Below are 27,536 nucleotides of genomic sequence, written 5' to 3'. Positions count from 1 at the left end.
AGTCGAATTGTCTCAGATAGAGGGACCCAGTTCACCTCTAGATTCTAGAAAAGTTTGCATAAAGCCATGGGCACCAAGTTAGATTTTAGCTCCGCTTATCACCCGCAGACAGATGGCCAGACAGAAAGGGTAAACCAGATTATGGAAGACATGCTGAGAGCGTGTGTCCTTACCTATGGCAAAGATTGGGAGCAAAGTCTACCCTACGCCGAGTTCTCATACAACAACGGGTACCAAGCAAGTTTAGGTATGTCACCGTTCGAAGCCCTCTACGAAAGAAAGTGCAGAACACCACTGATGTGGTCAGAGGTTGGAGAACGTGCCCTAGTCGGCCCCGCACTCATAAAGGAAGCAGAAGAAAGAGTCGCCGAGATTAGAGAAAAACTGAAGGCAGCCCAGTCCCGACAGAAGAGTTACGCCGACAAGAAAAGACGAGAAATAAGTTTCAACCCAGGGGATTTCGTATATCTCAAGGTGTCGCCTATTCGAGGAACCCGAAGGTTTCAAGTGCAAGGAAAATTGGCCCCCCAGTACATTGGACCATACCAAGTTCTAAAGAAAGTTGGGGCAGTAGCATACCATCTGGAGCTACCAGAAGAAATGTCAGATATACATCCAGTATTCCACGTCTCGCAGCTAAGAAGATGTTTGAGGGTACCCGAAGCAGAGCACGTGCCAGTAGAAACAATAGATTTACAGCCAGACCTGCGGTACCAGGAAGTACCGGTCAAGATTCTAGACACGGTCACTAGGAGAACCAGAAACTCCGAAGTGCGGATATGCAGAGTTCAGTGGAGCAGACATGGAGTAGAAGAAGTAACGTGGGAACGCGAAGACGCTCTGAAGAAGGAATTTCCCCACCTGTTTAGGAACCAGTCGAATCTCGAGGACGAGATTCATTTTAAGTGGGGTAGGTTTGTAACATCCCAAAAATCCGATAAATTAAATCGTGCGATATTTATTTTCAAAACCAAGTGTTCCATCGTTGAGCTCAAAGACCGCCCTAATTCCCCGGAACCTTTCCCTGGTCCAATCGTCCGATCTCCAGCATCTCGACCCCCCCCCCCTTTTCTTTCCTGTGGCCTCGTCAGCGCACGCGGGTGACCGCGGATCGCGACCGACCGGCCCCGCGATCGACGCCGTGATCCCGGCACGAATCCCGCCCTTCCTCTCTCTTTATTTCTCTCTCCCCTTCTTTTTCTTTTTCTTTTCTTTTTTCCTTTTTTCCCCCATTTTCTTTTCCTCTCTCCTTCCCTCTCTCTCTTCTTTCCTCCTACCCCGCGCGCTCGCCCCCTTCTGCTCTGCCCCGCTCCCGAGCGCCGCCCGCTCGGCCCTCCCTTCCTTTCTCCTCCGCGCGTGCGCCCCTGGCCTACCGCACCGAGCGCCCTGTGTCCCCCTCGCCCACCCGCGCAGCAGCAGCAGCTCGCCACCGCCGTGTGCACGCGCCGCACCCCACGCACGCGTGCGTGCACACGCTAGCCGCGCCGCGGCGCGCCGAGCCGTGCACACCGCGACGCCAGCCGCGCGGCCGTGCCACGCCGTCGCTTGCGCACACATCCCCCGCCCCGGCCTACCGCTCTGCTCCGCTCGGCCGTGCGCCCCGCCTGCCCAGCCCGTGCACGTGCCCACGCGTGCGCACGACCGCGCACGCCACGCTGCGGCACCCCGAGCCGTGCGCGCGCCCACACCACGCCACGGCCGCCTGGCCGCACCCGCGCGCGCAGCACCCCGCCGTCCGGCCCCGCTCGCCTCTGCCCACGACGCGTCACGTCGCCGGCCGCAGCACTGACCCGCACGCGCACGCCGTCGCCCCCGGCGCACAGCGCCGGCGACCACGGCACAGTGCCGCCTGCGACGGTCGCCGCCTGCGACGGTCGCCGCCTCGCGTCACCTCGCCGCCCCCTGGCGCCATTGACGAAGCACAGCGCCGCCCGTCGAGCCGTCACATCACTGGCGCGCATCTCGCTTCAACTCGCCGTGGACGCCCGCACAGCGTCGGGCCGGCCCCCCCTCACCGCCTTTAATTCGGCCGCCGACCTCCGCCAGCTTCCCGCCAAGCCGGCACCGCCTTGCACGCCTATAAAGAGCCCTCCCCGAGCTCCACCGCCGCCGCCGCACAGCTTCTTCCGAGTCCCAGCGCCCCACTGCCACCTCCAGCCTCCCTCCCCTAGCCTGCAGCGCCGCCGCTCGCCTTTGCAGCCGCCGACCACCGCGGAGCCCCCCTCTCCACTGCCCCTCGGCCCGAATCAAGGTAGGATTGGGCACCACCGTGCCCCACTGGTGCTCCTCCCCCTCCTCTTGACCGCCGCCGCCCCTCTGGATTACCAATCCAGGGCCACCACCGCCCGCCGCCGCCGGCCGCTGTGGCCGGGCCATCTCAGGCCGCCTCGGGCCGAGTTGCGGCCGGGGATCGGCCCCGCAGGGTCCACTCTCTCTTTCCCCTCTACCCCGAGCCACCGCCGAGGCGCGGAGTGCCCGAATCGGGCCGCCGCCGGCGCCGCTCGGCTCCTCCTCTGTTTTCCGTGGAGGGAGGAGGAAGAAGGGGGGGGCAAATTTGCCCCAAGCCCCCTCCTTTCCCTCTTATTCGGTTAAGAGCCCCCCTCTCTTTAACCAATTTGCAAAATAAACCCTGCCCTTTACCTTATTCCGAAATAGACCCTCCTTCCATATAAACATAGTTACAAATAAACCCCTGAGTAACCCAAATAATTTCTAAAATACAAACCAAGCCCCTACTCTCTTAAATTTAATTGCAATTAGGCCCCTGGACCGTGATTTAACTCCTAACCCTTTATTTAATCTATCATTTCATGCGCCAAATGACCTCGGATCAACCCGAAACTTTACCACGCCTCTTTTAACTTAGTTCCAGCCATAACATTCAGAAACCACCCAAAAATATCACCACGTACTCCATATTTTATGTGCTTCCGATTCGAGCTCAATGATAGGTCTTTGTTTTTTGTGTTTTGATTGCGTGCTTATTTGTATGCGCTGTAGACCACGGAGTGAACGGGGGAGAGCCCGTCAACGAGCAGTACTGCGAGCAAGGGAACGAGGACCAGTTTCACGACCCCGAGCCCGAAGGACAGGACCTCCCCGAAGGCTACGAAGACGGCAAGTTCAATCCCATCCTTTGATGCATGTTTCTGTCCTAGTTTTCATAAACACAACCCAATGGCCTGTTTTATAAAATTGCATATGTTTTGCTTGCATGAAAACACGGTTGGATAGCCACCCCTTGATTTGTGATGACCATTCCTTGACCACCTAGATTAATGTCTGATTTTGCTTGGACGTTAATCAATATTAGAACGCTTAGGACTTTACTCATAATATGATTTATTCTTATAAAGAAAATGTGTGCGTGTGGGATGGGATAAATGAGGTGTTTTTGCAAAGAAAGTTTAGATGGGATGGATGGCATTTCTACGGATTTGCCATTTGGTGTGCTCGTGCCAATGTGGCAGGGCAAAGAGGGGAGATATCCATCTTGTCACAAGTAAGGACCGAGTTGGTGTGTCATCTCACCTAACTCCACTATCGTGCAAACCACTCGACCGTTGAATGGGCAACGGCTTAGCATAAATCCCACTAGTTAATTTGATAGCCATCAGGAGAGCTGAGAGCAACGGGTGACTAAGGAAAAAGGGATAAGCCCAGAGTGACTTATGCCCGGTTATACCTAAGTGAACGGTCGATGACCCCTTGGTGCATCCCGTGATGGCTAGTCAGGTCTAGCTAAGGTGGGTAATGGCTATGTCGGGATCTACACCGACACTTTGGTGCTCGTGTTGTGGTACCCGCTTGTGGGTAAAGTTGCACACCTCTGCAGAGTTAAGAATCTATTCGAATAGCCGTGCCCACGGTATTGGGCGAGTTACGGTGTGGTCACATAACTAGTGTTTCATTGGGGATGGGCTAGTGTGAGTTGTTTTGGAATTGTGTCCGGCAGTTGTGCCGTGTGCTACGACGGACGGGGAGTCCGGTAGCAGTTTAAAACGTGAACTCCATATTACTACAAAAACTGATTTTCTAAAAAGGTTTTCTGTTAAATGAACCCCTGCATAAAGTATAGTTTTTCTGCAAATTAAACCATAACCTATTCCTTGATTTACCTATGCATATTATTCTGATATAACCCCCTCCGTGGGTGTGGTTGGACTTGCTGAGTACGTTTATACTCACCCCACTCTTACTTTTTACAGAAGAAGACCCAGACTTCGTGCCAGACGACGCTGAGTAGGGTTATCGTTCTACACCCAACCTTGCTTGTGGAATCGGCCCTGTTAATATGCCTCCGCTGTCGCAATACTCTGAGCCCGTGCTAGACCCCATGTGGTTTGCGGTCTGGTGTTATGTCGTAGCGTGGTTAATTATTATTATTATTATCTGTATCGAGTGTCCTCCAAGGTTTGTACGGTTTTGAACCATCTTATGTAATAAATGTGGCATCAGCCTCCTGGGACTGGTGTTTTGTATCACATTTATGTTCTCTCTTATGAGGGGACGCTTCAGGTGGCCCGTGATCAGATCTAATCCTAAGAGGTTAAGATCAAAAGCAACGTATGCTATGCAAACCACCTTCATATGCAAACTATGGAAACTACAATCTGAGTCATTAGATTAACATCCAAGTGGAGGAGCGTGGGAGGAGGGATTTGTAAAAGTGTGATTACACAGTCCAAGGACGGGTCAAGATTGGAGTTTCCATAATTTGCATACCAAGATAATTTACATAGCATATGCTGTCAACATCAAAAAGGTTAGGACCAGACCTTATGCTTGAGACCTGGTCTTAAGGAAATAAATAAATCGCAGAAGTCGTCGTGGAGCTGTGGCTTTCGCAACCTGCATAAAGAAACAAGCGGATGGACTTAAGAGAATTTTTTAATCACATATGGTCCCTACCTTAAGGTCATACTATTACTCCCTCCGTTCCAAAAAAATAAGTTATTCTAAAATTTAAAATTTATCCCAAAAAACTAGTCACTCTATCTTATTTAGAAAGTGCATGTACATGTATGGATCAATTACTGCCAAATATAGGTAATAATAGAGACAAACATTGTCATTTTATCTTTTTGTTAATCTGTCATAAAATTTCTCAAATGACTTCTATTTTGAGACGAAGGGCGTAGATCTTAAACAGGCAGACTTTAACACCCGTGGGTCCCACCTTAAGATCCACCCTGCCCATATACATTCTGGAATCTGGATGGCCTAAGAAGAACGAAGCTCTTGAGAAGAAGAGATGCTCTTTTTTTAGACAAACTTCAGATTTGCCCAATATAATGGTATCAATATGGAATGTTCAAAACCGCTAAATATTTTATTATATAGTAGATCAATATACACGACTAATACACATGTAGTTCGCTTGCGCCCACCCAAAAAAAATAAGATGCCATAATCCTATATGTAGAATTTTCCAAGGCAACTATTATCGTTGAGTCAGTTGTCAAATTGGGCATCTTTGTGCAAACAGACTAAATAGGAAGTAAACCCCCTTACATAAATAGAAATAGCTTAAACACGGTAGGTTGTTGCTCATTTTATATAAGTATTAGATCTTGTTTGGTTTCTAAAAGTCCCTAGACTAATTTAAGTCTCTGGGCTAAAACTTTTAGACCCAACCTGTTTGGTTTCAGAGAATAGAGGGTCTAAAATCATTAAATGAAGCTGTAAAAGTATAAAACTGCTCCTCTTGCCCCTCTCCCATGGCCGCAGCCGGATTCGCCGGCCCTCCCCCTCCTCGCCGCGCCACCCTCCTTGGCCGGCGGCAGAGATCCTTGCGGTGAGTTGCCCGTACCCTGGCGGTGCGCCGAGCTCGGCCGCGGCCCCCAGCAGCGTGTGGATCTAGGGTTGGGTGGCGATGGCGGGCAGCGTCGGCGGCGGCGGGGATCTAGGGTTGGGTGGGGGTTGCAGGAGACGCCGCTGCCGCCGCGCGCGCTCGCACCGCCCCGCCCCGCCCGTGGCTGCTCCGCTCCGCCGCGTCGAGCGCGCACCGCCCCGCCGCGGCCGCTCCGCGCGTGCGCGCCGCTTCGCCGGCGACACCCCTCTTGATCTGCGCGACCCCGGCGGCAACGAGCCCTCTTCAGCGGCCGCCACGCCCGCGGCTCGCCGGCGATGATGGCCGGCCGCGCCCACGGCCACCGGAACCGGCTCATCCCGCGGGTCCTCCTCATCGTCTTCGCCGGTGAGGAGCGAGAGGGAGACGGGGGCCGCCGCCGCCACGCGGAGGGCGTCGGGGAACGGTAGCGCGCACCGCGGCGGCCTGGACCGGCGGCGCGGAGGAGAGGGGCCGCATGGCGGCACGGCTCTGGAGCTGCGGGCGGCGTCGGCGCGGGTAGGAGGCGCAGAGGAGGTGGGGAACGGGTGGGGGTGGTTGGGGTTCACGGGGGCGGTGGTGGTGGGGAGGGGTGGGGCCCCACTAGGGGTATGGTGGAATCTGAGTCTAAAAGACCCAAAAAAACTCCTCAAGAGGGTTTTTTTCTTCTTTAGACTCCAACCATCTTTTAGAGTCTTTTAGACTCTCCTGATTGGATTTTTAGACTCAATAGAGTTAGAGACTTATGGAAAAGACCCACGAAACAAACACCACCTTAATATTCCACGCTAATAACCTAATAAGATCATATAATTTGCTACTGTTTAATTGCTTTTGACTTTTGAGCTGTAATTTGAATTATTTCGCAGAAATGCAATGGCGGAGGATATAGATTTCGTGGTTTGGACTACAGTCCACCGGGTGGGGCCCGGTCCAACTTGTCCAACGGCTTGTGGGCGTGGTAATCGCTAAATCCTCCACCCGAAAAATTTAGAAAAAGCAGAGTCGACGCGCTTGTGTGCGTGGCCGGACCCGAAAGCCGCCTTCTCCCCCGACCCCGGCGCCCCCCCGCCGCCGCCACCTCCCACCGGCCGGCGCATCCCGTCCCCTCTCCACCAGCCTGTGATACGCGGACGGATCCACCCCCAGCTGGTGCCCGATTCGTGGGGAGCGGAAGGGGAGATCGGAGCTTGAGTAGAGGGAGCCAAAATGGTGAAGGACACGGGCTACTACGACGTGCTGGGCGTCGACCCGTCCGCCACCGAGTCTGAGATCAAGAAGGCGTACTACATCAAGGAAAGCGGGCGGCTCCTCGCCCTCCCGGCTCGTGCTTGCTTTGCTGCGGGCTTTTGATGATTTGATCTGATTCCTTCTGCTTGTGGTTGCGCAGGCGAGGCAGGTCCACCCGGATAAGAACCCGAACGATCCGAAGGCGGCCGAGAAGTTCCAGGTATAAGTGGTTTCACCATTGCTTAGCTCGTGGTATACTGGTATCTATACTTTGCTCAGCAAACAGATGCTGCTGCCCGCAACTCTGCCTTATAGTGTACAATCCTCGATTCAATCAGATTAGGGGCTTATTACCAATATTGTAGGATCCCAAAATGCTTAGAGTTTAGGCAGTGCCTTCTGCTTGCTTTAAATGTGTTTGTTGGCTGGTTAGGTGTAGTATTTCGCTGTTGAATGACTGTTCACTTCAAGGATATCTGATTACCTTAATGTTGTTGACAGGACAGTCAAAACAATAGTATGTTACAGCAAGGATGATAAATATGAATCTATTTCACAAACAACAATATGGACAAGTGAACAAAATTTACATAAGAATATGATGCACACTCTGTTTTATACTGAAAAGTGAAAACTTATGACAAACCTGAGGCTTGATGTCAAGGGCGTCAGCACCCAAGATGGCAGGCCCTCGGCTGCGGAGCTCGTAGCCTTGGCCGGTAATGGTGCCGGAGTTCTTTCCCGGCGGCCCAATGTCGAAGGGGGTGAGACTGAGAGGAAGAGGTAGAATAGGAGATTGATAATCCTTGCTTAACCTTTAGGGTTCCAAGTACAAGTGTTTATATAGGCACTTGGCCTCTGAATTAAATGGAAATAAACAACCAAATTTCTCCTTCCTAAACCAGCTAACCACTTGACGGCACGCTCCTTGCGACGTCACGCGCATGGGTGCAGCGCTGATACTGCCGCCCCCACATGACACCTGAGGTGATCCATATCATCTTGTAATGCACATTAAGATAGCCATATTCTTTGTAGCCTACAAAAAAAAATCTGGCTGCTGCTTTAAGAATGGATATGTGTATCATTTCTAAAAGTAAGTTGCTTTGAGATTTGATAATTGTGTCATTTTTAGAAATAAGATTGCTCTGACATGTGAAACTTGTAAATTTCTCGATTCTGCAACAAACTCATTTGTTAGGGGTAATATTGAGTGTAGGCTGACTGGAGCGAGTGCTCTTTGCTAGTATGACTATGTTGAGCTAGGCCATTTATCTTAAGCACTCAGATTAAGATGAATCATATCAAGAACCAGGTTGGTGTCTGATGATGGCATTGTACTTGGTGATTGCGATGAGATGATATACGGCATACTGTGATATGTGGTTTTTACATCTCTCTCTCTCTCTCTCTCCCTCCCTCCCTCTCTCTCCCTCCCTCCCTCTCTCCCTCTCCCTCTCCCTCTCTCTCTCCCTCTCCCTCTCTCTCTCTCTCCCTCCCTCCCTCCCTCTCTCCCTCTCCCTCTCCCTCTCCCTCTCTCTCTCTCTCTCTCTCCCTCCCTCTCTCCCTCCCTCTCTCCCCCCCTCCCCCCTCCCTCCCCCCCTCCCTCCCCCCCCTCCCGCTCCCCCTCCCTCTCCCCCTCCCCCTCCCCCTCCCTCTCTCTCCTTTTCATAGATTTGTGCATAAATGCATGGTTACATAGATTCTACATCAGCAATGAATATGTTTTACTTTTACATTGCTACTAAATGGCTATGCCTTATATGATTCCTCGTGATCGGTTTTAAAATAAGATTTGATACCATTATGTGGCATGACTTCATGAGGAAGGATGTGATGCTCTTTCCATAGTTTTATTTGTATACTATTTTGTACTCAGACAATTCTCATAACAGGCACTAGGAGAAGCATACCAAGTGCTCAGTGACCCCACACAGCGCCAGGCTTATGACTTGCATGGGAAATCCGGCATCTCAATGTATGTCCAATCACAAATAAATTACTTTCTGCTGCTTGTGAAAGAAACTAGGGCTTGTTGGAACGTCGAAAAAGTTTCCAATTCTTATGGGACTAGAACTAGTTCCTGTCATTCCAAACTAGCCCAAGGCCCTTTTGGCATCAGTTCTGCTCTCTGCTGGGGAAAAAAAACCCTGAAGTGCTACCAAATGGCATGATTCTGCTGCCGGTTATGAGTAGCAAGAAGAAGCTGATAAGATGTACCAACGGGGTGGGGGTTAAGCTTATAGTTCCATGGGCTCATGGCAAAAGCATCATGAGTATCATATCTGGAAGTTTTCTTAGAGCAAATAATTTTCTTCCACCCAAGATGGTTCTTTATTGGGATAACTAGTGATTCACCTCACGCTGCAAAGAATCTTATAAGAGAACACAATCCTCACTTGCATGGTTTGACAGGGAAGGAATAATTGATCCAGCAGCAATTTTTGCGATGCTATTTGGTAGTGAGCTTTTTGAGGATTACATTGGGCAACTGGCAATGGCATCAATGGCTTCACTTGATAATTTTGGTGAAGATGAATATATTGATGCAAGGAAGCTGCAAGAGAAAATGCAGGTATGCTCTTTTAGCAGGATTGTTTTATATAACTTAAATAATTAATATCATCATGGTTGGCCGCTATCCCATCCATGTTCTGGCATTTCATACTCTTTCTCAACAATATCCTGCTGAATGGAAAACTACTACTGCAGACTGTTCAAAAGGAACGGGAAGAAAAACTTGCAGAGATCCTGAAAAACCGGCTACACATGTATGTTCAAGGAAATAAGGGGGAATTCGTCCTGCTTGCTGAAGCTGAGGTGTCCAAACTTAGCAATGCAGGTTTTTGCCATTACTAGTTACCCCCTCTGTCCCTCAACTCTAGATATTTTTTCCGATAATCCCATGCTGCCTGTGGTCTTAGTTGGCGTACAGTATTAAATGAGCTGTTCTTGTCCCTTTTATTTACCATATGGTTCAATATATTGTTGAACATATTGATGAGTATTGCTGCATTTGACATCACTCTTAAAAATTAAAATAATTTACTTTAGTTGAAGCAACTGTATATCTGATTTCTTTTACAACCACTTATTGAGTTTTTGCCTAAATGCTGCAGAAAGTACAAGCACAAGAAGCACATTCAACTTTCTTAATGCCCTCATAACTACTAACTGAAAGTAAAGTTTGAAACTGATCTATTTCCTGAAGTAAAAAATGTAGAAAAGATTGGAGCTGGCAGATACGCAATTCTCCCTCGTTCCTGAAGTATATGATAGAGTCATAGTCCTATGGGAAATATTTTTGCCAAACCTGTTCTTTGGTGTTATCAGCTATGCACAAAATGTTTTTTCACTTCAGGCTATTCTTTCATCTGTTCTTTACAGGAAACCAGTTGTACTCTGTTAACTGAAATTTTCCCTCTTTTGTCTTTTTTGCTTATATGGCAGCATATGGAGTTGTTATGTTGAACACTATTGGCTATGTATATTCAAGGCAAGCTGCAAAAGAATTAGGAAAGAAAGCGATATTTTTGGGGGTTCCCTTTGTAGCTGAATGGTTTAGAGACAAAGGTCATTTTATCAAATCTCAAGTAACAGCTGCCACAGGTAGAATATAGATAATCACTATTTATTCAAAATTTTGTCTGGAAATCCTGGAAGCATATAATGCAGCTTTTGGCACCATCTATGTTGATGCGCTATGTTCATGAATATTGCTGTCCTATTATTTGGCAGGTGCAATAGCTCTTATGCAGCTGCAAGAGGACTTAAGGAAGTATATGAGTGCTGAGGACCAGTACACAGAGGAAGAACTTGAAATGTACATGGAGAACCACAAGAAAGTCATGGTTGATTCATTGTGGAAGCTTAACGTTGCTGACATAGAAGCCACCCTATCCCGTGTCTGTCAAATGGTATGTCCCAGCAACTGCACCTTTCATGTGCTTTGCATTCTTCAGTACTTCAACATGGCTAGTGTATCTGTGGATTTCTAACACTATCAATATCAGGTGCTTCAAGACAGTAGTGCTAGGAAGGAGGAATTGCGCCTTCGTGCTAAAGGCTTAAAAACTTTAGGAAAGATTTTCCAGGTATTGCTCACTTAAATTTCGTTTATATATCTACATAGCTGTTGACGTTTCCAATATCTGAGTAGTATTGTTGCTCCACGTAGCAGGTTAAACTCAACCCTAGCGAGGGGGAAGCATCACAAATGAGGAATATAGACAACACGTACGAGGATGATGGCAGCTCCCCTGATTCATCACCAAGGAGGGAGCCGCAGTTCACTCCTAATCAGCCTCGTGTCCCGGTAACTGCTCCTTATTGTAAACACGATTGTTTTGCTATTACTCACTATCAAGTGAGTGATGTCTTGGAAAAGCTCTGTCTGACTCTTTTTCATGCTAGCCATTGATTTGATTTCTTCATCTGTTTGCTAGAGCCCGTATGTGGAGGCGCCCCAGGTTGATGGAACCTACTCCTTCAACTTCCCAATGCCTACGGCTCCTCCTGGCGCACAAAGGGATCCAAGGCCATGAGTCCAGATTAAGTCTGCCTGTACCATTATTTCCGTGTAACATTGCCTGTAATACTAGATCATTTGCATGGTGTGCCATTTATACCTGTAGTAGAGGAAACAGAGGAGTTCCCAGGTGCCCTCTGCCCCCATTATTTCGGTTGTTTGCGTAGACTGATGCTAGCGCTGTGTACAGGGGTGTTGTGCTGCCGTTGTTGCAGCTGTAGGTCAGCATCGGTGTACATGTTATGGTGTTGTTCTGTTGCCCGTTCGTTCCATTTTAGCATATACAGTTGTTAACTTGCATCCGTGGAAAATGAAGTTCTGGTGATTGTTTTGCTTTAAGTAAGCAGTCAGGATCAGTGAAGTTTGTCCAGAGAGTTTGCTGTGCACAATTTTTTTTACACTTTGAAACGTGGTAATTCTGAACTAATCTCATGGGAGACGTCAAATAGGAGTATGCTGTAAAGTTCCTGCGAGTTGGAAATTGAGGATTGCGTCTGGAGCTTGTCTGGTCCAAGTTCCGCTTGGAGCGAAAGAAAGTTGTTTAATTGCTGTGAGAATTAGGAACTTTGGGAAAATTCATGTCAAATTCCTGCCATGGATATGAATAGGATAGAGCTGAAGGGTCCCGTGGGCTCTGAACTTTGGGAAAATTCATGTCAAATTCCTGCCAAGTTCTGTTTCGGGTAAAACCTGCCGTCCAGCTCTGAACTGGAACTTTGCGACGGCAAATGCAGAAATGCTTCTTCCACGCAAGGCATCGTCGTACCCATACACGCTCTCGCCGTACTCCTCGCCCAGAGAAGACGCAGCGCGAGCAGTTCATCGTCCTTCCCAACCCGATCCAGTTTCGTGGTGCGCGACAAAGTTAACAGGCTCGGAGTCGGAAGCCACGCGATTACCACCTGAATTACTCCATGATCTAATAATCGTCCAGTACGCAGCGGCGGCGCCGCCCATCCATTACTGAGTCCACTCCGCCCTCGTCGTCCCGGATCCGTCAAGGGAGCAACAGGTTGCTGGTCAGGAGTGCGTCGCCGGAGATGGCGTCCCAGGGCGGCGGCGCCGACGCGTGGGGCGGCGGGGACGACGGCAGCTCGCTCTTCGAGGGCATGGTCCTCTTCGCGCCCGAGCCGGTCGCCGCCGAGGAGGCGGCCCCCGCCCCCGCCCCCGTCCCCGTCCCCGAACCCGATCCCGATCCCGCGCCGCGCCCCGACTCTGACGCCGGCGCGGCCTCCTCCTCCTCGGCGCCGCCACCGCTCGACGAGGACCTCTTCTCCGATCTCACCCTCCTCGCCCCGCAGGAGCCGCTCACGCTCGAGCAGCCGCCGCTCCCGCAGGGCGAGGATCGGGGCCACGCGGCGCCCGCCGCGCTCGCCCCGGCGCCTTCGCCGTCGCCGTCGCCTGCCCCCGCTGCTGCTCTCTCCCGGCAGCCGTCCTCCTCGTCGCTCCGGAAGAAGAAGAGGGCCGTGCGCATCGGGTACGGCCGCTCGCCTCAGCCCGCGCCGCCCTCGTCTCCCGCCACAGTTCGTTCCTCTACCGCTGCTACGTTCTCCGCTAGTAGTATTGCCTTCCTGGATGCTTCGCCGCAACCTGCCGCTCCTCCTACGCCTGACCAGTACCAGGAGCGGCAAGTTGACGCCTATGCTAACGGCGATGAGGTAGACGCAGAGGTGGTAGTGGATCCGGATACCAATCCTTCTCGTGAGGTAGACGAGGAAGTGAAGGAGGAAGATGATCAGAAAGAGGATGAAGCGGCTGGAGTCGCAGCAGCGGTCGGGATCAAGGAGAGGTTGGGTCTTCTCAGATCCCAAATCTCCAGCAAATTCGACTCCATCCAGCAGATGGCTGCTGCTGTGGTTGCCAGGAAGAGGCAGCTGGCAGGTCGGCGGAGGAAGGTGGCAGAGGAGGCGACTTCAGTGGCATCCAGGCACAAGGATTTGGAGAGGGAGCTGGAGGAGGCCTGTGAGGCCGAGGACTTTGAGAAGGCAGAGAGGATCAGTGACTCCCTTGCCGCGCTTGAGAAGGAGAAGGATCGTCTTCTGACAGCACTGCGTGATGCGGAGCTTGACTATGATTCAGTGGATTCAGAGCTGCAGGGTGTGCTCGAGGCGCGCATTGCAGCAGAGGAGGAAGCTGCTGCTCTTCTGGAGCAGTTTGCAAAGGTAACTTGCTTTGTAGTATTCTTTAACCTCGCATAGAACTGTGCCTTGAAACAAAGTTTTTCAAAAGTTAAAGTTAGAAACAAATAGGCATCAGAATTTCCACTCTCAAATATTTCTTCTCGCTAAACATATATCATGTTATGGGTTTTACCAGACAGCATAATCTGGAAGTAATCTTGATTTTGAAATGAACATTTAGATGCATGATCTAACAAGGGACTAATTTTTCAGATAAGACAGAATGTTTAAATTCTGTAATGTCGTATCATATTGTGTGCATAGTGTCACTGTAAAATATATCGCAAGCTTGAATGGTCCAAACAGTTTTTTTTTTCTTTTGGTTATTTTGATGCACTGGTGCTTCAAGGTGTAGTCATCCACTATATTTATTATGTCAATGCTACTTAAGTTTCAAACAAGACAATATGTCCAACTGTTCTGCTCCAGGTTATAGAAGTGAGCAATACTATGATTGAAAAAGATAACTATTTTACATGGGACTGGTTGCAGTTTGAGTTTGTGACTTAGATTGTTGTGCTGCATCACATAGTGTCGGTACCCCGGGACCGGGGTACCCCCTCCTACTGCGTCTGGGCAAGGACTCGCGTAGTTTAGGATAACTACGCGAGTCCTTGCCCAGACGCAGTAGGAGGGGGTACCCCGGTCCCGGGATACCGACAGTGGCCCCCGGGCCCACCTTGGGAGAGGCTACGAACCCGAAGGTGGGGCCACTACTGTGACCTTGCTTCGATCAACTTGGTTGCTTCCAGCGCTCGACTGTGCGCGTTGCAGGAGTCTTGTCGGCTTCGACCATCCATCGGATTTCCCACTGCCTCATCACATCGCAACGGCTCACTGACTCGTGGCCCCCACACACAGTGGTACACCTAGTCACGCGAGCGACGCTCGGCATTGTTGCGGCCGGGGTAAATGTAATTTTTACCACCAGCGCAGCTCCCGAAAAGTCTGGTCTTGCCAGCGCTTCGTGCGCGCACGTCAGCTCAGCTTCCGCCTCGCTTAGTGCGCGGGCGACGGTTCAGATCCCGCTTTTTCACACATTCACTTGTTACTCGCGTCTCATGATAGGTGGGCCTGGGCCCCCCTGTCATGGACTAGGTGTCTAACTCTAGGCATGAGTGTCGCTTGACTTCCAGCGACGGTTTCGGGGCACGCCGGATTGGTCAGGCTTTATTAAAGGACCGTGCCGCTGAACGCGGCTCCCTTTTCGCATTCGTCTTCTTCCTTCCAAGCCCTTGTGCCCCTTTGCTTTCGAGCCTCCTCGCCCCTTGCTCTTCTACGCAGATTGTTCCTCGCCTCCACAGCAAAATGACGTCCCTCGTCCATCCCCGCTATTTCCAGACCGAGGCGGAACTAAACGTGGTGCGCCGCCTGCTTGGGTGGAGTCCACGGGAGACCGCCTGGGGAATTCGAGCGGGCTCGGTTCCCCTCCGCGATCTGCGCACCAGGGAATTTGTGCTGTTTGTTTCGCACATTTCCACCGGCGTGGGGCTGCCGATTTCTTCGTTCTTCCTACTGCTGCTGGAGGATTTCGGCCTCCAGCTCCAGCATCTCACGCCCCACTCCATCCTCCTGACGTCGATCTTCGTCCACCTATGCGAGATGTTCGTGGGGGTGCGGCCCTACGTCATCCTCTTCCGCTACTTCTTCGTCCTGGTGAAGTCCTTGAAGAGCAAGGATGAAGTCGGGGCGTACTATTTCCAGACAAGGAACGATCTGCAGACGCCCTACATCCCCGGCCTCACTGGCGGAAAGTGGGAGGATTGGCGCAGGGAGTGGGTGATCGCCACCACCGACGCCAACGAGTGCCTCGTCATGCCGACCAAGGGGCCCGCCTCCGACCGCCAGTCCTGGAGGGCCAAGCCGTCCCTGCCGCCGGCGTTTGACCCCGTGCTGAGCAAGATCAGGACGCTGGCGGAGAGCGGCCTCACCTTGTTGCACGTGCTCGGGGACATAGCGGAGCGCCGGATCGCCCCTCTGAAGCAGCGGCCGCGTCTTGGCTGGAGCTTCACCGGGCCCCAAGACTGCAGCAGGACCCACTGCGGGGAGGACAGCGATCTGACCCAGGAAGGCCTGGAGGTCGTGGTGCGGGCGGTGACGGGGGAGATCTTCGTCCCGGAGCACCTGATTCTCCCTCAGGGCGTCGTTCCCCTCTGCGAGGACTCGAGCCTGAGGGCTACGGTGCTGGCCACTCTGCCGACCCTTGACGACGGCGGTCTGGCACCGCGCCAAACGGGAGGCGACCCCAACCGCGGCATCCAGATCCCCGGCGCGACTGGGGACCTGGCCCAGACTGGCGCCACGAGGTCCGACCCTTCTGCCAAGGGCAAGGAGGCCATGGCTGGTAGCTCTGCCCCGAGTGGTCCCAGCCCGGGCCGAAGCAGCTCCGGCGCTCCGCCGGTGGAGGTGAGCCGGCGCAGGTCACACCGTAGCGACCGGACCCTAGTTACGGAGCCCGCCGCAAAGCGTCAGAGGGCCGCTGAGGACGCGGGCCAGGGTAGCTCCCGGGCCCCCGGCTCACGTGGGACCCCTGGTGCAGCTGCACCGCCCCCACCACCGCCGGAACATGCCTCTACCCGGCGGTGGCAGCAGCAGCAGCAACAACAACCTCCACCACCACCGCCACCACAAGGGCAGAAGCAGCAGCCACGAGGTGCGCCTCCGCCACCGCCGCCGGAGCAGCAAGAGCGATCGCCGCATCGGACGGCGCCCTCGTCTCAGCAGCGGACAGCGCCACCACCACCTCCGGCGCCGTTGCTGCCGTGGCGGGCGCTGAAGAGCAAAGCAGCCGGACCCCTGCGGTCCGGAGCCCACCTCACCGGGCCAGCGGCCCCGGACCTGCTCTCTGCTCGGGGGAGGGTCCGGTGACGCCACGTGTCCCAGAGAAGGCAGCGCCGGCGCAGATAGCCGGGGGTCCCCGGACCCCCCGGCACCCGGGGAACCAACATTTCACCCAGGAGGGGTCCGGAGCCGCCACGTGTCCGGCGCCCGGGGAACCAACATTTCACCCACGGCACGGCTCTTTCCATCATGCCGCCTACGCCGCAAGCTACGCGGCATGAACAGCATGCGTGGCGCAGCCTACCCTGCTAGCTGCAAGCGCCGCACCAACATGACAGGGCAAGACCACGCCGAACGGAGGGTCTGCGCCGGTCAGTACATCCATACGGACGAGGCAGCGAAATCCCGGAATAAGATCTTCCCCAGACGTAGCACCATAATAGCGCTGGGCGTTATGTTATTTAAATACATCCACGTTGGGCCCACCTGTCGGGGTTCCAACGGCTATGTACGTGCCTCCCTTTGACTATGAAAGGGGAGCACACGCTAGTCTCAGGACAAGTTGACTTAGACTCTCTCCCTCACACTCTCAGCTCACCAGCTAGAACCACGCTCGAGCAATCTCTTGTGAGCACAGGCAATACAACACACAGTGGATGTAGGGTATTACGCTCCGGCGGCCCGAACCACTCTAAACCTTCTGTGTTCATCGTGTTCTTGCATCTAGATCGGACTAATCCTAGCTACCCCCGAATTCATTCTCCCTCGGGGATTAGGCGGGTGTATTCTGCCACCCGGCTGGGTTTACCACCCGACACATAGCTTTGCCCATTTGATCTTCTCTTCCAGTTATGGAACTTACTGCAATCATCCAGTAGCCAACTTAATAAAACCACTGCTAAAAATTATAGGCAACATACTGCAATCTGGAGTACAAAACTAAACAACAATCAATTTTTATTTATGCTACAATTGCAATTGGATAACTGCATTTGGGCTTCTGCTCTTTATTTGATTATTAATACGTAAAATCTCTACCTTTCTTAGGATGCCACTGACCATGCTGATTCAGAGAGCAAGCAAGCAGAAGAAATATCCTCAAAAGAAATAGAAGGGTGGCAAACATCAATGGAGTTACTAGAAACAAAGAAGTTGGAGATGGAGGTCGAAACACAATTGGTTTTAGAAGCACGTTCAGGATTGGAAGGCTCAATAGAGCATTTGGTTGAAGAAGACAAAATAGAGAAAGATACGCTTAGCAAGAAAGGAGAAATCCTCGCTGAGGAGTTAGCTGGGCTTCTAGAGTTGGTGAGGTTGAAAGAAGCAGAGATAGCTGAAAACAATGCCCGGATCCACGAGGTTCAAGAAAGAATTGGTGTCGTGGTCTCCAGATTCCATGGCTCTCAATCTGATATTGACTTGAAGCTCAATTCCTTGAAGGAAGCCCAAAGTAAAGTGGATTTAGAGACTGAAGCGCTTTTGTTGAAAAAAAATGAAATTGATAGGTTCATCTCTTTAACAGAACAGAAAGATTCAGAATTGAGGGAAATTATTGGTGCTTGTTCCTCTGAAGCTAAAACTTGCCAGCAATCAGTTGAAATAAGAAGAAAGCTTGCATCATCAATTTTGAAGTCAAGGGAGGATAGAATTGGGTTGCTAAAAATGGAGGAGGAAATTTTGCAAGACATACAAATGCTTAGGCAAAAAATTACAGATGCAAGAACTAGTCTTCAGGTACATCAGCTCTTCTTTTAACTTTTTTTTGGGTATTTTATTGATAAAGTATCTTAATGTTTTGTTCTGGACGTAAGATATTCTAGATATTTACTGAATTTGATGGCTTACAGGAGATATCTTCGAGGAGAACAAGCATACAACAAGAGATGGATTCATTTAAGCAGAAGTTGGGTTTCATTGACAAAAGGGGCCCTGAACTTGAGGCTGAAAAGAAAGTTGCGGCGGCTGCAAGAAACTTTAAGGAAGCAGGAAGGATAGCTGCTGAGGCAAAAGCTCTTAATTCTGAAAAGGATGAATTGCACACTAAGTTGGAGAAAGCTGCTACTGATCTGGAGATGATAGAAAAGGATATTATAGCAATTACCGACAAGATACAGGAATGTGAAGGGCTTATTGTACAAAAGGAAAAGGAGTCTGCTATGACAAGTTACAAAAGACTCCGGTTAGATTCTGCTGCTGCTAGAGCAGAATTGACTGCTGCAACTGAAACGGATGATAATGAAGAAGTTGAGATACTACGCAAAGAAGCTGAAGGTGCGGAATCTAAAGCATTGGAGCTCAAAGCATGCTATGACCTCCAAATAGAGGATGATGAATTCATGTTTCAGCCTGTCGTCCCAATAGCATTCATAACAAATTCAACGGGGCAGCACTTGGTAGAAATTGCTTCTTCATTTGGCTTGTCTCCCCAAAAGTGAATTGGACAGCAGACTTGCATAGTACCATGGCTGTCCAATATGCGGCATACAAATTTCTGCCAGCACCTGCACATATTGGCAGGAACATCTGTGGTGGAGTGAACTCTCTCCCTCTTCCAGGCTGTTTCCTCAATATCCCCTCTTTAACTCCCCCATTTGGAATACCCTGAACTGGAGTAGGGATCCTAGGGGAGATCAAGTGTACAACATCCATTTTGCATACTCTTTAGGAATTTTGTTTCCCTACACATTTTTTATGTACATTAAACTGTAATTCTTTTCTTGTGCCTGTTCCCATTGAATTACAGTAGCATGTATCAATTCACAATGTGATCAGAATTCTTTTTTGAGAAAAGGTATGTAATTGAGTACATATACTAAAGGGCCAAGAATCGGCGCAACTCCGTGAGTCGTGGCCCCACGTGGGGCCCGTAGACTGTTCATGCGGGTCCCACATACTATTCACGTGGGACCCACATGGGGCCCACATAATATTCAGGCGGGACCCACGTGGGACCCATGTATTATTCAGGCGGGACCCACGTGGGACCCATGTACGTGGGGCCCGTAGATTGTTCATGCGGGTCCCACATACTATTCACGTGGGACCCACATGGGGCCCACATAATATTCAGGCGGGACCCATGTACTATTCAGGCGGGACCCACGTACTATTCAGGCGGGACCCACGTGGGACCCATATACTATTCAGGCGGGACCCACGTGGGGCTCACGATTCTATTAAGTTAGCCTCTTTATCTTAAAAAAATATTTTCCTTTCATTATTTAACAATACAAAATATATTTAACTACTTCCTACATATAAAAAATAATAACTAAACTTTGTATACTACATTTACATGTGGTAGTTGTACTACTTCTTGGGTTTTGATTTTCCTCCGTAAACCCACAAAATATAATTAAACTGTTCAATCATTTCTAAACTTACTTTTTTTCCTACTAAAGTAATTAAACTGTACTTACTGACAAAAAAAATTCCTAAGGAAAAATTAGCTGTACGTCTATACTACAATGCTTGATATTGGCGCGCTCTCAGATACAAAACTACTATGTCGCTTTACTGTAATTTTTAGATCTAACTCAATACATCAATACGCGCGCGTAGCGCGCCAACCTGACTAGTTGAGTACCTATACTAAAGCGCCAAGAATCGGCGCGTGCTCGTGAGCCGTGGCCCCACGGGGCTGAGGGTACTGTTTAAATGTTTAGTTATTTTTTATACACAAAAAATAATAAAAAAATTTGTATACTACATTTACCCTCTATTATTTATTAGATTTTGTTTTCACTTTGTGAACTCGCAAAATATAATTGAATCATCCATTCATTTCTAATCTTATCATTTTTCCTACCAAAATTAATAATTAGTGCAAGCTAATCCATCAACTATATCTGTTACCATACAAAAAATGAATTCCTACATGTACTATTTATACAGGACCCACGCGGGTCCCGTATTAATTGGAATCCACCCACAAATATATTTAATTATTTATTTACACGAAAATAATAAATATATTTCATACACTACATTTACATGTGCTACCCCTACTACTTATTGGATTTTAATTCCACTTCGTAATCTCGCAAAATATAATTGTACGACAATCCATGAACTATACCTACTATAAATTACTAATCTTATCTTTAACCCTACCAAAATCAATAATAAATGTAAATCACTCCACCTACCGTACCTACTAACATAAAACAAAGAATTATTAAAAAAATATATATCCATACATTTAGCGTGCTCTCGGACTTTAAACTACTATACCTATGTACTGTAACTTTCAGACTTCATCTAATACATCAACACGTTGTTAAAATACATCAACACGATATTGTTTTAACTGTAGCACACGATAATATATTTTATTATTATTTTAGATCAAACCTTTTGATACAGGCGCGCAAAGCGCGCCAACCTGCCTAGTTGAGTAACAATACTAACGCACCAAGAATCGGCGCGCTCTCGTGAGCCGTGGCCCCACGTGGGGCCGGGGGTACTGTTCATGTGGGGCCCGGGGGTACTGTTCGTAATAAATAATAATAATGAAGCACTGTTCATGTGGGCCCGGAGTACTGTTTATAATAAAAAATAATAAAATTTAATTCATAATAAAAAATAAAAAAATTATAAAAAATAAAAAACAGGTGCCCCCACATGTTTAAATGTTTAGTTATTTTTTATACACAAAAATAAAAAAAATTGTATACTACATTCACCTCTATTATTTATTGGATTTTGTTTACACTTTATGAACTCACAAAATATGATTGAATCATCCATCCATTCCTAATCTTATTATTTTTTCTACCAAAATTAATAATTAGTGGAAGCTAATCCATCAACTATATCTGTTAACATACAAAAAATGAATTCATACATGTGCTATTTATACATAACTCATGTGGATCCTGTGTGCTATTCAGGTCGTACCCACATAATATTCAATTGGAATCCATCCACAAAATATATTTAATTATTTATTTACACGAAAATAATAAACATATTTCATACACTACATTTACATATGCTAGCCCCTACTACTTAATGGATTTTAATTCCATTTCGTAAACTCGCAAGATATAATTGTATGACAATCCATGAACTATATCTACTATAAATTACTAATATTTTCTTTTACCCTACCAAAATCAATAATAAATGTAAATCAATCCACCTACCGTACCTACGAACATAAAACAAAGAAAATTCAAATATATATATATATATCCATACATTTAACGCGCTCTTAGACTTTAAACTACTATACCTATGTATTTTAACTTTCAGACTTCATTTAATACATCAACACGATATTACTTTAACTATAGCATATAATAATATATTTTTTTTATTATTATAGATCAAACCTTTTGGGCGCGCATAGCGCGCCAACCTACCTAGTATACTATACTAAAGCTCCAAGAATCGGAGCGTTTCCGCGAATCGTGGCCCCACGTGGGACCCACACACTGTTCATGCGGGTCCCACATACTCTTCAGGTGGGACCCACGCGCTATTCAGGCGGGACCCACGTGGGGCCCACGGTTCTATTAAGTGAGTCTTTTTATCTTAAAAAATTATTTTCCTTCCATTATTTGACAATACAAAATATATTTAACTACTTCCTACATGGTAGTTCTACTACTTTTTGACTTTGGGTTTCCCTCCGTAAACTCACAAAATATACTTGAATTGTTCATTCATTTCTAATCTTTTTTTTCCTACTAAAGTAATCAAACTATACCTACTGACACAAAAAAAATGAATTCCTAAGGAAAAATTGTCTGTACCTCAATACTAAAATGCTTGAGATTGGCGCGCTCTCAGACTCTAAACTACTATGCCGTTTTACTGTAATTTTTAGATTTAACTCAATACATCGATACGATGTTTCAAACATAGTAGCGAATAATATCTTTCTATTAATATTTTAGGTCAATGTTTTTTTTTATAGGCGCGCGTAGCGCGCCAACTTGACTAGTTGGAATAAGATGTTCAGGAATAGTTTTTGTTTTGCATCACTGAATACTGTTGCCGACAGACAGATTAAACTGACTGCTAATACCTGAGTAAGACCGTTTTCTAATAAGGCAGCATATCAGTAGGAAGATGGTTCATGCAATGCATCTAGGTTTGTAATTCGTGCCTTTCTAAGCTGTGATCTTGTACAGGATGGAAGTAGAAAATGTGGAACGCAGAAGCTGTGAACCTCCTAAACCGTTGTGGAATCAGCACATGACCAAGCCAACTCTCTACCTACCCAGCTGAGTCACCAGAAAGTGATGACACCCTAGCCATACTGACTTCTCAGAGCATATAAAGACCTTGGATCAAATGTCAGTAGCACCTGCAGTCAGAGAATGGCAAACATGGCCAAGGGCAAAGTGTGCGTCACCGGTGCATCTGGCTTCATTGCCTCCTGGCTTGTCAAGCGGCTTCTCGAGTCTGGGTACCATGTTCTGGGAACAGTCAGAGATCCAGGTTTGCTTCATCTTGTTCTGATGATCTGAATGTATATAGAATTATACTTGTCAAATGAACCGTTACTGAAAGTGCAGTCACTTGTTTGGTGACTTGATAGGGAATCAGAAGAAAGTAGGACATCTCTGGGATTTGGAAGGTGCAAAGGAAAGGCTGGAGCTTGTGAGAGCTGAGCTCTTGGAAGAAGGGAGCTTTGATGATGCTGTGATGGCTTGTGAGGGTGTCTTCCACACCGCATCTCCGATCATCACCAAATCTGACTCCAAGGTATGTTAAACACTAGCTCTGACCACTTGTTCCAAATTAAAGATCTTCCATGGTTATAACTAGGGATCGGCCCAAAACTCGTTTGATTGCAATCCAGATTTCAAAGCAATTGAACTGGAATAAAAAAAAGAGTAAAACGCACCAGGAGTCCATCAACTTGTAGGAGGGTATCACTTAGATCCATCAACTTCAAAATTACATTTCTGGGTCCATAAACTTGTAATTTTTATCACTTAGGTCCACGAACTCTGAAAGTTCATTCCTAGGTTCATAAATTTGTAATTTGTGTCATCTAGGTTCATACCTCTCCACCTAGCTTTCATGCACTGATATCGCACCAACATGAATCTACATGGTTCCCACACATTGCTGGAGTTTCGAATGGTGAAATTTGAGCTTCAGTTTCAAATCAAGTGCATAGGGAGGGGAGAGGGGGGATGAAAAACTTATTTTGGAGGTTATTGACATGTATTGGGATTCAAAGGGGCTTCCAGACTACCATTGGTGACTTCTGGAGCTTAGATCCAGATATAACCCCGTAATATGGGTGGAGAGTAGGGGATGATTGCTTTGGAAAGATGGAGGAGATTATAGAAGGACTCAACAACATGTGTACCGTGGTAGGGGATATTATATCCTTTGTGGCGTGGGTGGCCGGATATGGTGGTGCAAGGTGTTGTGGTGAAAAATCTTATGATGACGTTAGATTTGGATCAACCCAGAGTGGTTCTCGGTGAGAGGTTGAAAGATATTCATGAACAGCTATATCGGGGCGACCTTTAAGGGGCTATAGTCACACGATTGCTCATGGATGAAGTTCATGAACCTAAAAATACACTTTCATAGTTTATGGACCTGATTAACACAAATTACAAGTTTATGGACATAAAAATGCACTTTCATAGTTTATGGATCTAAGTGACACATTACAAATTGATGGATCTAAAAGTGCATTTTTGGAGTTCGTGGAACTAAATGACACACCTTTACAAGTTGGTGGACCTCTGGTGCATTTTACTCAAAAAATAACTAGCTAGCTGACCTACTGCTATCTAGTTGTGTCACCATTTGCACCCCCTAGTTATAGCCTTATAAGTCTTGAACTATAAATATGATGATGCAACTTTGCAGGAGGTAATGCTTAATTCAGCAATAAACGGCACTCTGAACGTGCTACGGTCATGCAAGAAGAATCCCTCCCTCAAGAGGGTTGTCCTGACATCTTCATCCTCAACTGTGAGGATCAAGGACGAAGCAGATATTCCCCCTAACGTGCTGCTGGATGAAACATCATGGAGCTCCATCGAGTACTGCGAGAGCCTCCAGGTAAGCGTAGAACACTCCATTCCAAATTCACGCTCTGTTCTTGTGCCAGTGCAAACATTTTCTCTGAAGAGTGTTTGGTCCCTTTCTGATGTGATCCCGTAGATATGGTACGCCGTGGCGAAGATCCTCGCCGAGAAGGCGGCCTGGGAGTTCGCCAAGGAGCACAAGATCGATCTTGTCACTGTTCTCCCCACCTTTGTCATCGGACCTAATCTGTCTCCTGAGCTCGGCCCCACGTCTTCAGATGTCCTCGGCTTATTCCAAGGTGCGTGAACCAGATTATCTGATCACACTGTTCATCAGGCTCCGTAAGCCGTCAATGCTGGTCCATCAGACTCAATGTCGCCAACTCGCCATGGATGCACGAGCAGCTTTCCTGCTTCGGGAAGAAGCACACCCTGCACACATTCTAGTTTCTGATCATCTGATGAATGCCAGTGGAAACCGTGTCGCAGGAGAGACGGGGAAGTTCACGGCGTACGGGCGGATGGGGTACGTCCACATCGACGACGTGGCGAGCTGCCACATTCTGGCCTACGAGGCCGCCGGCGCCCAGGGGCGGTACATCTGCAACGCGGCGGTGCTGGGCTGCGGCGACCTCGCCGCCCTGCTGGCGAGGCGGTTCCCGGCGTACCCCGTGCCCAGGAGCCTGCCCAGCATCTACGGCGAGCAGACGTACGGCTACGACACGGCCAAGGTCCGCGCGCTGGGCCTGCGGGAGTTCAAGGGCGTCGAGGAGATGTTCGACGACGCCGTGGACTCGCTCGTCGGCCACGGCCACCTCCCGGCGGAGAGCGCGAGTGCGAGCACGAGCTCTCTCTGAATTTTTCTAGCGCATGCGTTGTTCCCACTTCCCAGTCGCATGTACGAAGAGTTTGTCACTCGGACTCGTCGCCCTAGCGCAAAGACTTTAGGATTACATTTTCTAATTTTTTTTGGAACTGGTCTTTTGGAGTGTCAGTGGCAACAGAAGATCAAGATCATGTAGCCGCAAAAGAATAATTGTTGAGATGTGTTCCATCTTCTCCCTGTTTTATCAGTGAAATAGGTACAAATCTCAGGCCCATTCGTTAAAAAAAAAGATGTTCCATCTTACATTCTTCAAGAATCAGTCATGACCCGGGTATTCGATTAAAAAATTCACTCATGACCCGCTGCAAAGTAAGTACGATATTGGTCAGAGTGCAAGTCTTTTTCCCCACAAAAGCTTAATTAACAATTACCCAGCAAGAAGGTAGGATATTTAACTTTCTAGAAGTATATTACAGAGCCCTTTACATCCACAATACCATATACACGATTTCCTAAAAAAAATGAAACCGTATACGGTATACACGATTTCCTCAATAAAAAAAGACCGTATACACGACCAAAAAACGTTCTTCCCAGTGCATTCGGCCCATGGGCCTACTTGATTGAGTCCTTCCAGCCTATGGGCTTTTGGGCCTTCCAGATGGCTGCAGCTTCCAGTTGATACAGTCAGACTGTCAGAGAGATAAGCAGCGCCATCTTCTCTTATCCTCTCCTCTCCGCTCCTCTCTCGTTCTTGGTGACGCGACCGCATCCACCGTAGGGAAAGGAAGAACAAGGTGATTACTGCCGCGATCTCGAAATCAACACTGCCGACATGCGTGCACAAATCCATGGCACCTTCTTTCTCCTCCTGACGAGGAAGCTGGCGGCGGCGGTGGTGGTGCGCGCTTCGTGTTCGACGATTTGCCTCGCTGACTTCTCAACACTCATGTTGGACAGGGCAGGTGCCGATGGCAAGCAGTGTCAGAGGTTCCAAGAGCCTGGCGCAGTGGCTGAGGGAGAACGGGTTCGACGAGGAGACCGTCGCGCGCATGTCGAGGAGGTGCAAGAACCTGCACAGCCTCGACGCCGGCGAGGCCTCGGGCGTCTGGGACTACCTCCTCACCAGCGTCAAGATCGAGCGGCGGAGGCTGCGGCACGTGGTGGCCAAGTGCCCCAAGGTGCTCACCCTGCCCGTGGACGGCAAGCTCGTGCCCACGGTGCAGTGCCTCGCCACGCTGCAGGCCAAGCCCGGGGAGGTGGCGCAGGCCATCGCCAAGTTCCCGCAGATACTCTTCCACAGCGTGGAGGAGAAGCTCTGCCCGCTCCTCGCCTTCTTCCAGACGCTCGGCGTCTCCGAGAAGCAGCTCGCCAAGCTGCTCATGGTCAACCCGCGCCTTATCAGCTACAGCATCGAGGCCAAGTTCTCGCAGATGGTGGACTTCCTTGTCGGCTTAGGCATTGACAAGGAAGGCATGATCGGAAAGATCCTGACCAAGGAGCCTTACATCATGGGGTATAGTGTCGACAAACGGCTTCGTCCCACTGCCGAGTTCCTCAAGTCGGGGGTCGGGTTACAGGGGTCAGATCTCAAAAGGGTGATCATGAGCTTCCCTGATATATTATCACGAGATGTGGATAAGATTCTGCGGCCCAATTTAGCGTTCTTGCAGAGCTGCGGTTTCAGCAAGAGTCAGGTTATGGCATTGGTGGCTGGATACCCTCCTGTTCTCATCAAGAGCGTCAAACATTGCTTGGAGCCAAGGATAAAGTTCCTGGTCGACGAAATGGGACGGGACATGGGTGAGGTGGTAGATTACCCCCAATTCTTTCGACATGGCCTCAAGAGGAGCCTGGAGTACCGTCACAAGGTGCTCAAGCAGAATAAGTCAAGTTGCAGCCTCAGCGAGATGCTAGACTGTAATCAGAAGAAGTTTGCCATGAAATTTGGTTTGGTTGCAGCAGTTTAGGTACTCATCTTGTCTCTAGTTTCAATGTAGTATGTTTTATTTTTCAACTGATGTTTTGATTTGTACCTTTGGGTTGTATTGTTCTTGAACATCTGGTATTGAGAATGCAAATCTCTCATTCAAGTTTCAACTATTCTCTTGATTAGTTGATCTTGAGAATATCTATTTTATTTGAGAGCAAG

At 48.8% G+C, this 27,536-nt stretch overlaps 4 protein-coding genes across 7 annotated transcripts; all 4 read left to right on the top strand.

Annotated features, from left to right (window-relative positions):
• Positions 1-6,821: 6,821 nt before the first annotated feature.
• Positions 6,822-11,931, top strand: LOC120678436 (chaperone protein dnaJ 10-like). 2 transcript variants are annotated; one of them, XM_039959623.1, is made up of 10 exons: positions 6,822-7,126; positions 7,221-7,280; positions 8,956-9,038; positions 9,476-9,635; positions 9,773-9,902; positions 10,511-10,669; positions 10,799-10,977; positions 11,074-11,154; positions 11,241-11,375; positions 11,506-11,931. In XM_039959623.1, exons 1-10 carry the CDS (start codon positions 7,040-7,042, stop codon positions 11,602-11,604), a joined length of 1,173 nt encoding a protein of 390 aa, XP_039815557.1. In that variant the 5' UTR covers positions 6,822-7,039; the 3' UTR covers positions 11,605-11,931. The 2 variants fall into 2 exon arrangements, with proteins under 2 accessions (XP_039815557.1, XP_039815556.1); XM_039959622.1 differs by having other exon boundaries at positions 6,823-7,126; positions 11,238-11,375.
• Positions 11,932-12,304: 373 nt separating this feature from the next.
• Positions 12,305-22,829, top strand: LOC120678486 (rho-associated protein kinase 1-like). 2 transcript variants are annotated; one of them, XM_039959690.1, is made up of 4 exons: positions 12,305-13,750; positions 17,597-18,283; positions 18,397-18,820; positions 22,690-22,829. In XM_039959690.1, the coding sequence occupies exons 1-4, from the start codon at positions 12,629-12,631 to the stop codon at positions 22,698-22,700; spliced, it is 2,244 nt and encodes a 747-aa protein (XP_039815624.1). In that variant the 5' UTR covers positions 12,305-12,628; the 3' UTR covers positions 22,701-22,829. The 2 variants fall into 2 exon arrangements, with proteins under 2 accessions (XP_039815624.1, XP_039815623.1); XM_039959689.1 differs by lacking the exon at positions 22,690-22,829 and having other exon boundaries at positions 18,397-19,351.
• A 17-nt stretch (positions 22,830-22,846) lies between these two features.
• On the top strand, positions 22,847-25,637 carry LOC120678487 (tetraketide alpha-pyrone reductase 1-like). Its single transcript, XM_039959691.1, has 5 exons — positions 22,847-22,999; positions 23,100-23,266; positions 24,398-24,592; positions 24,695-24,857; positions 25,048-25,637. The coding sequence occupies exons 1-5, from the start codon at positions 22,879-22,881 to the stop codon at positions 25,413-25,415; spliced, it is 1,014 nt and encodes a 337-aa protein (XP_039815625.1). The 5' UTR covers positions 22,847-22,878; the 3' UTR covers positions 25,416-25,637.
• Positions 25,638-26,042: 405 nt separating this feature from the next.
• Positions 26,043-27,524, top strand: LOC120678500 (transcription termination factor MTERF6, chloroplastic/mitochondrial-like). Of its 2 annotated transcripts, none has more exons than XM_039959727.1 (2): positions 26,043-26,181; positions 26,350-27,524. In XM_039959727.1, the coding sequence occupies exon 2, from the start codon at positions 26,356-26,358 to the stop codon at positions 27,352-27,354; it is 999 nt and encodes a 332-aa protein (XP_039815661.1). In that variant the 5' UTR covers positions 26,043-26,181; positions 26,350-26,355; the 3' UTR covers positions 27,355-27,524. The 2 variants fall into 2 exon arrangements, with proteins under 2 accessions (XP_039815661.1, XP_039815662.1); XM_039959728.1 differs by having other exon boundaries at positions 26,051-26,181; positions 26,345-27,524.
• The last annotated feature ends 12 nt before the right edge of the window (positions 27,525-27,536 follow it).

The sequence above is a fragment of the Panicum virgatum genome, chromosome 6N, assembly GCF_016808335.1.
Source record: "Panicum virgatum strain AP13 chromosome 6N, P.virgatum_v5, whole genome shotgun sequence".
NCBI classification, from domain to species: domain Eukaryota; kingdom Viridiplantae; phylum Streptophyta; class Magnoliopsida; order Poales; family Poaceae; genus Panicum; species Panicum virgatum.
This window is presented reverse-complemented; position numbering and strand designations above follow the sequence as displayed.

Excerpts from the sequence above, each read along its gene's own strand:
- LOC120678436 (XM_039959622.1), top strand. The coding sequence starts at position 7,040 with ATGGTGAAGGACACGGGCTACTACGACGTGCTGGGCGTCGACCCGTCC. Across the intron at positions 9,636-9,772 it reads AGCTGCAAGAGAAAATGCAG|ACTGTTCAAAAGGAACGGGA; the intron begins GTATGCTCTTTT and ends CTACTACTGCAG. Across the intron at positions 9,903-10,510 it reads GTCCAAACTTAGCAATGCAG|CATATGGAGTTGTTATGTTG; the intron begins GTTTTTGCCATT and ends CTTATATGGCAG.
- LOC120678486 (XM_039959689.1), top strand. The coding sequence starts at position 12,629 with ATGGCGTCCCAGGGCGGCGGCGCCGACGCGTGGGGCGGCGGGGACGAC. Across the intron at positions 13,751-17,596 it reads TTCTGGAGCAGTTTGCAAAG|GATGCCACTGACCATGCTGA; the intron begins GTAACTTGCTTT and ends TACCTTTCTTAG. Across the intron at positions 18,284-18,396 it reads ATGCAAGAACTAGTCTTCAG|GAGATATCTTCGAGGAGAAC; the intron begins GTACATCAGCTC and ends GATGGCTTACAG.
- LOC120678487 (XM_039959691.1), top strand. The coding sequence starts at position 22,879 with ATGGCAAACATGGCCAAGGGCAAAGTGTGCGTCACCGGTGCATCTGGC. Across the intron at positions 23,000-23,099 it reads GGGAACAGTCAGAGATCCAG|GGAATCAGAAGAAAGTAGGA; the intron begins GTTTGCTTCATC and ends GTGACTTGATAG. Across the intron at positions 24,858-25,047 it reads TGTCCTCGGCTTATTCCAAG|GAGAGACGGGGAAGTTCACG; the intron begins GTGCGTGAACCA and ends ACCGTGTCGCAG.
- LOC120678500 (XM_039959727.1), top strand. The coding sequence starts at position 26,356 with ATGGCAAGCAGTGTCAGAGGTTCCAAGAGCCTGGCGCAGTGGCTGAGG.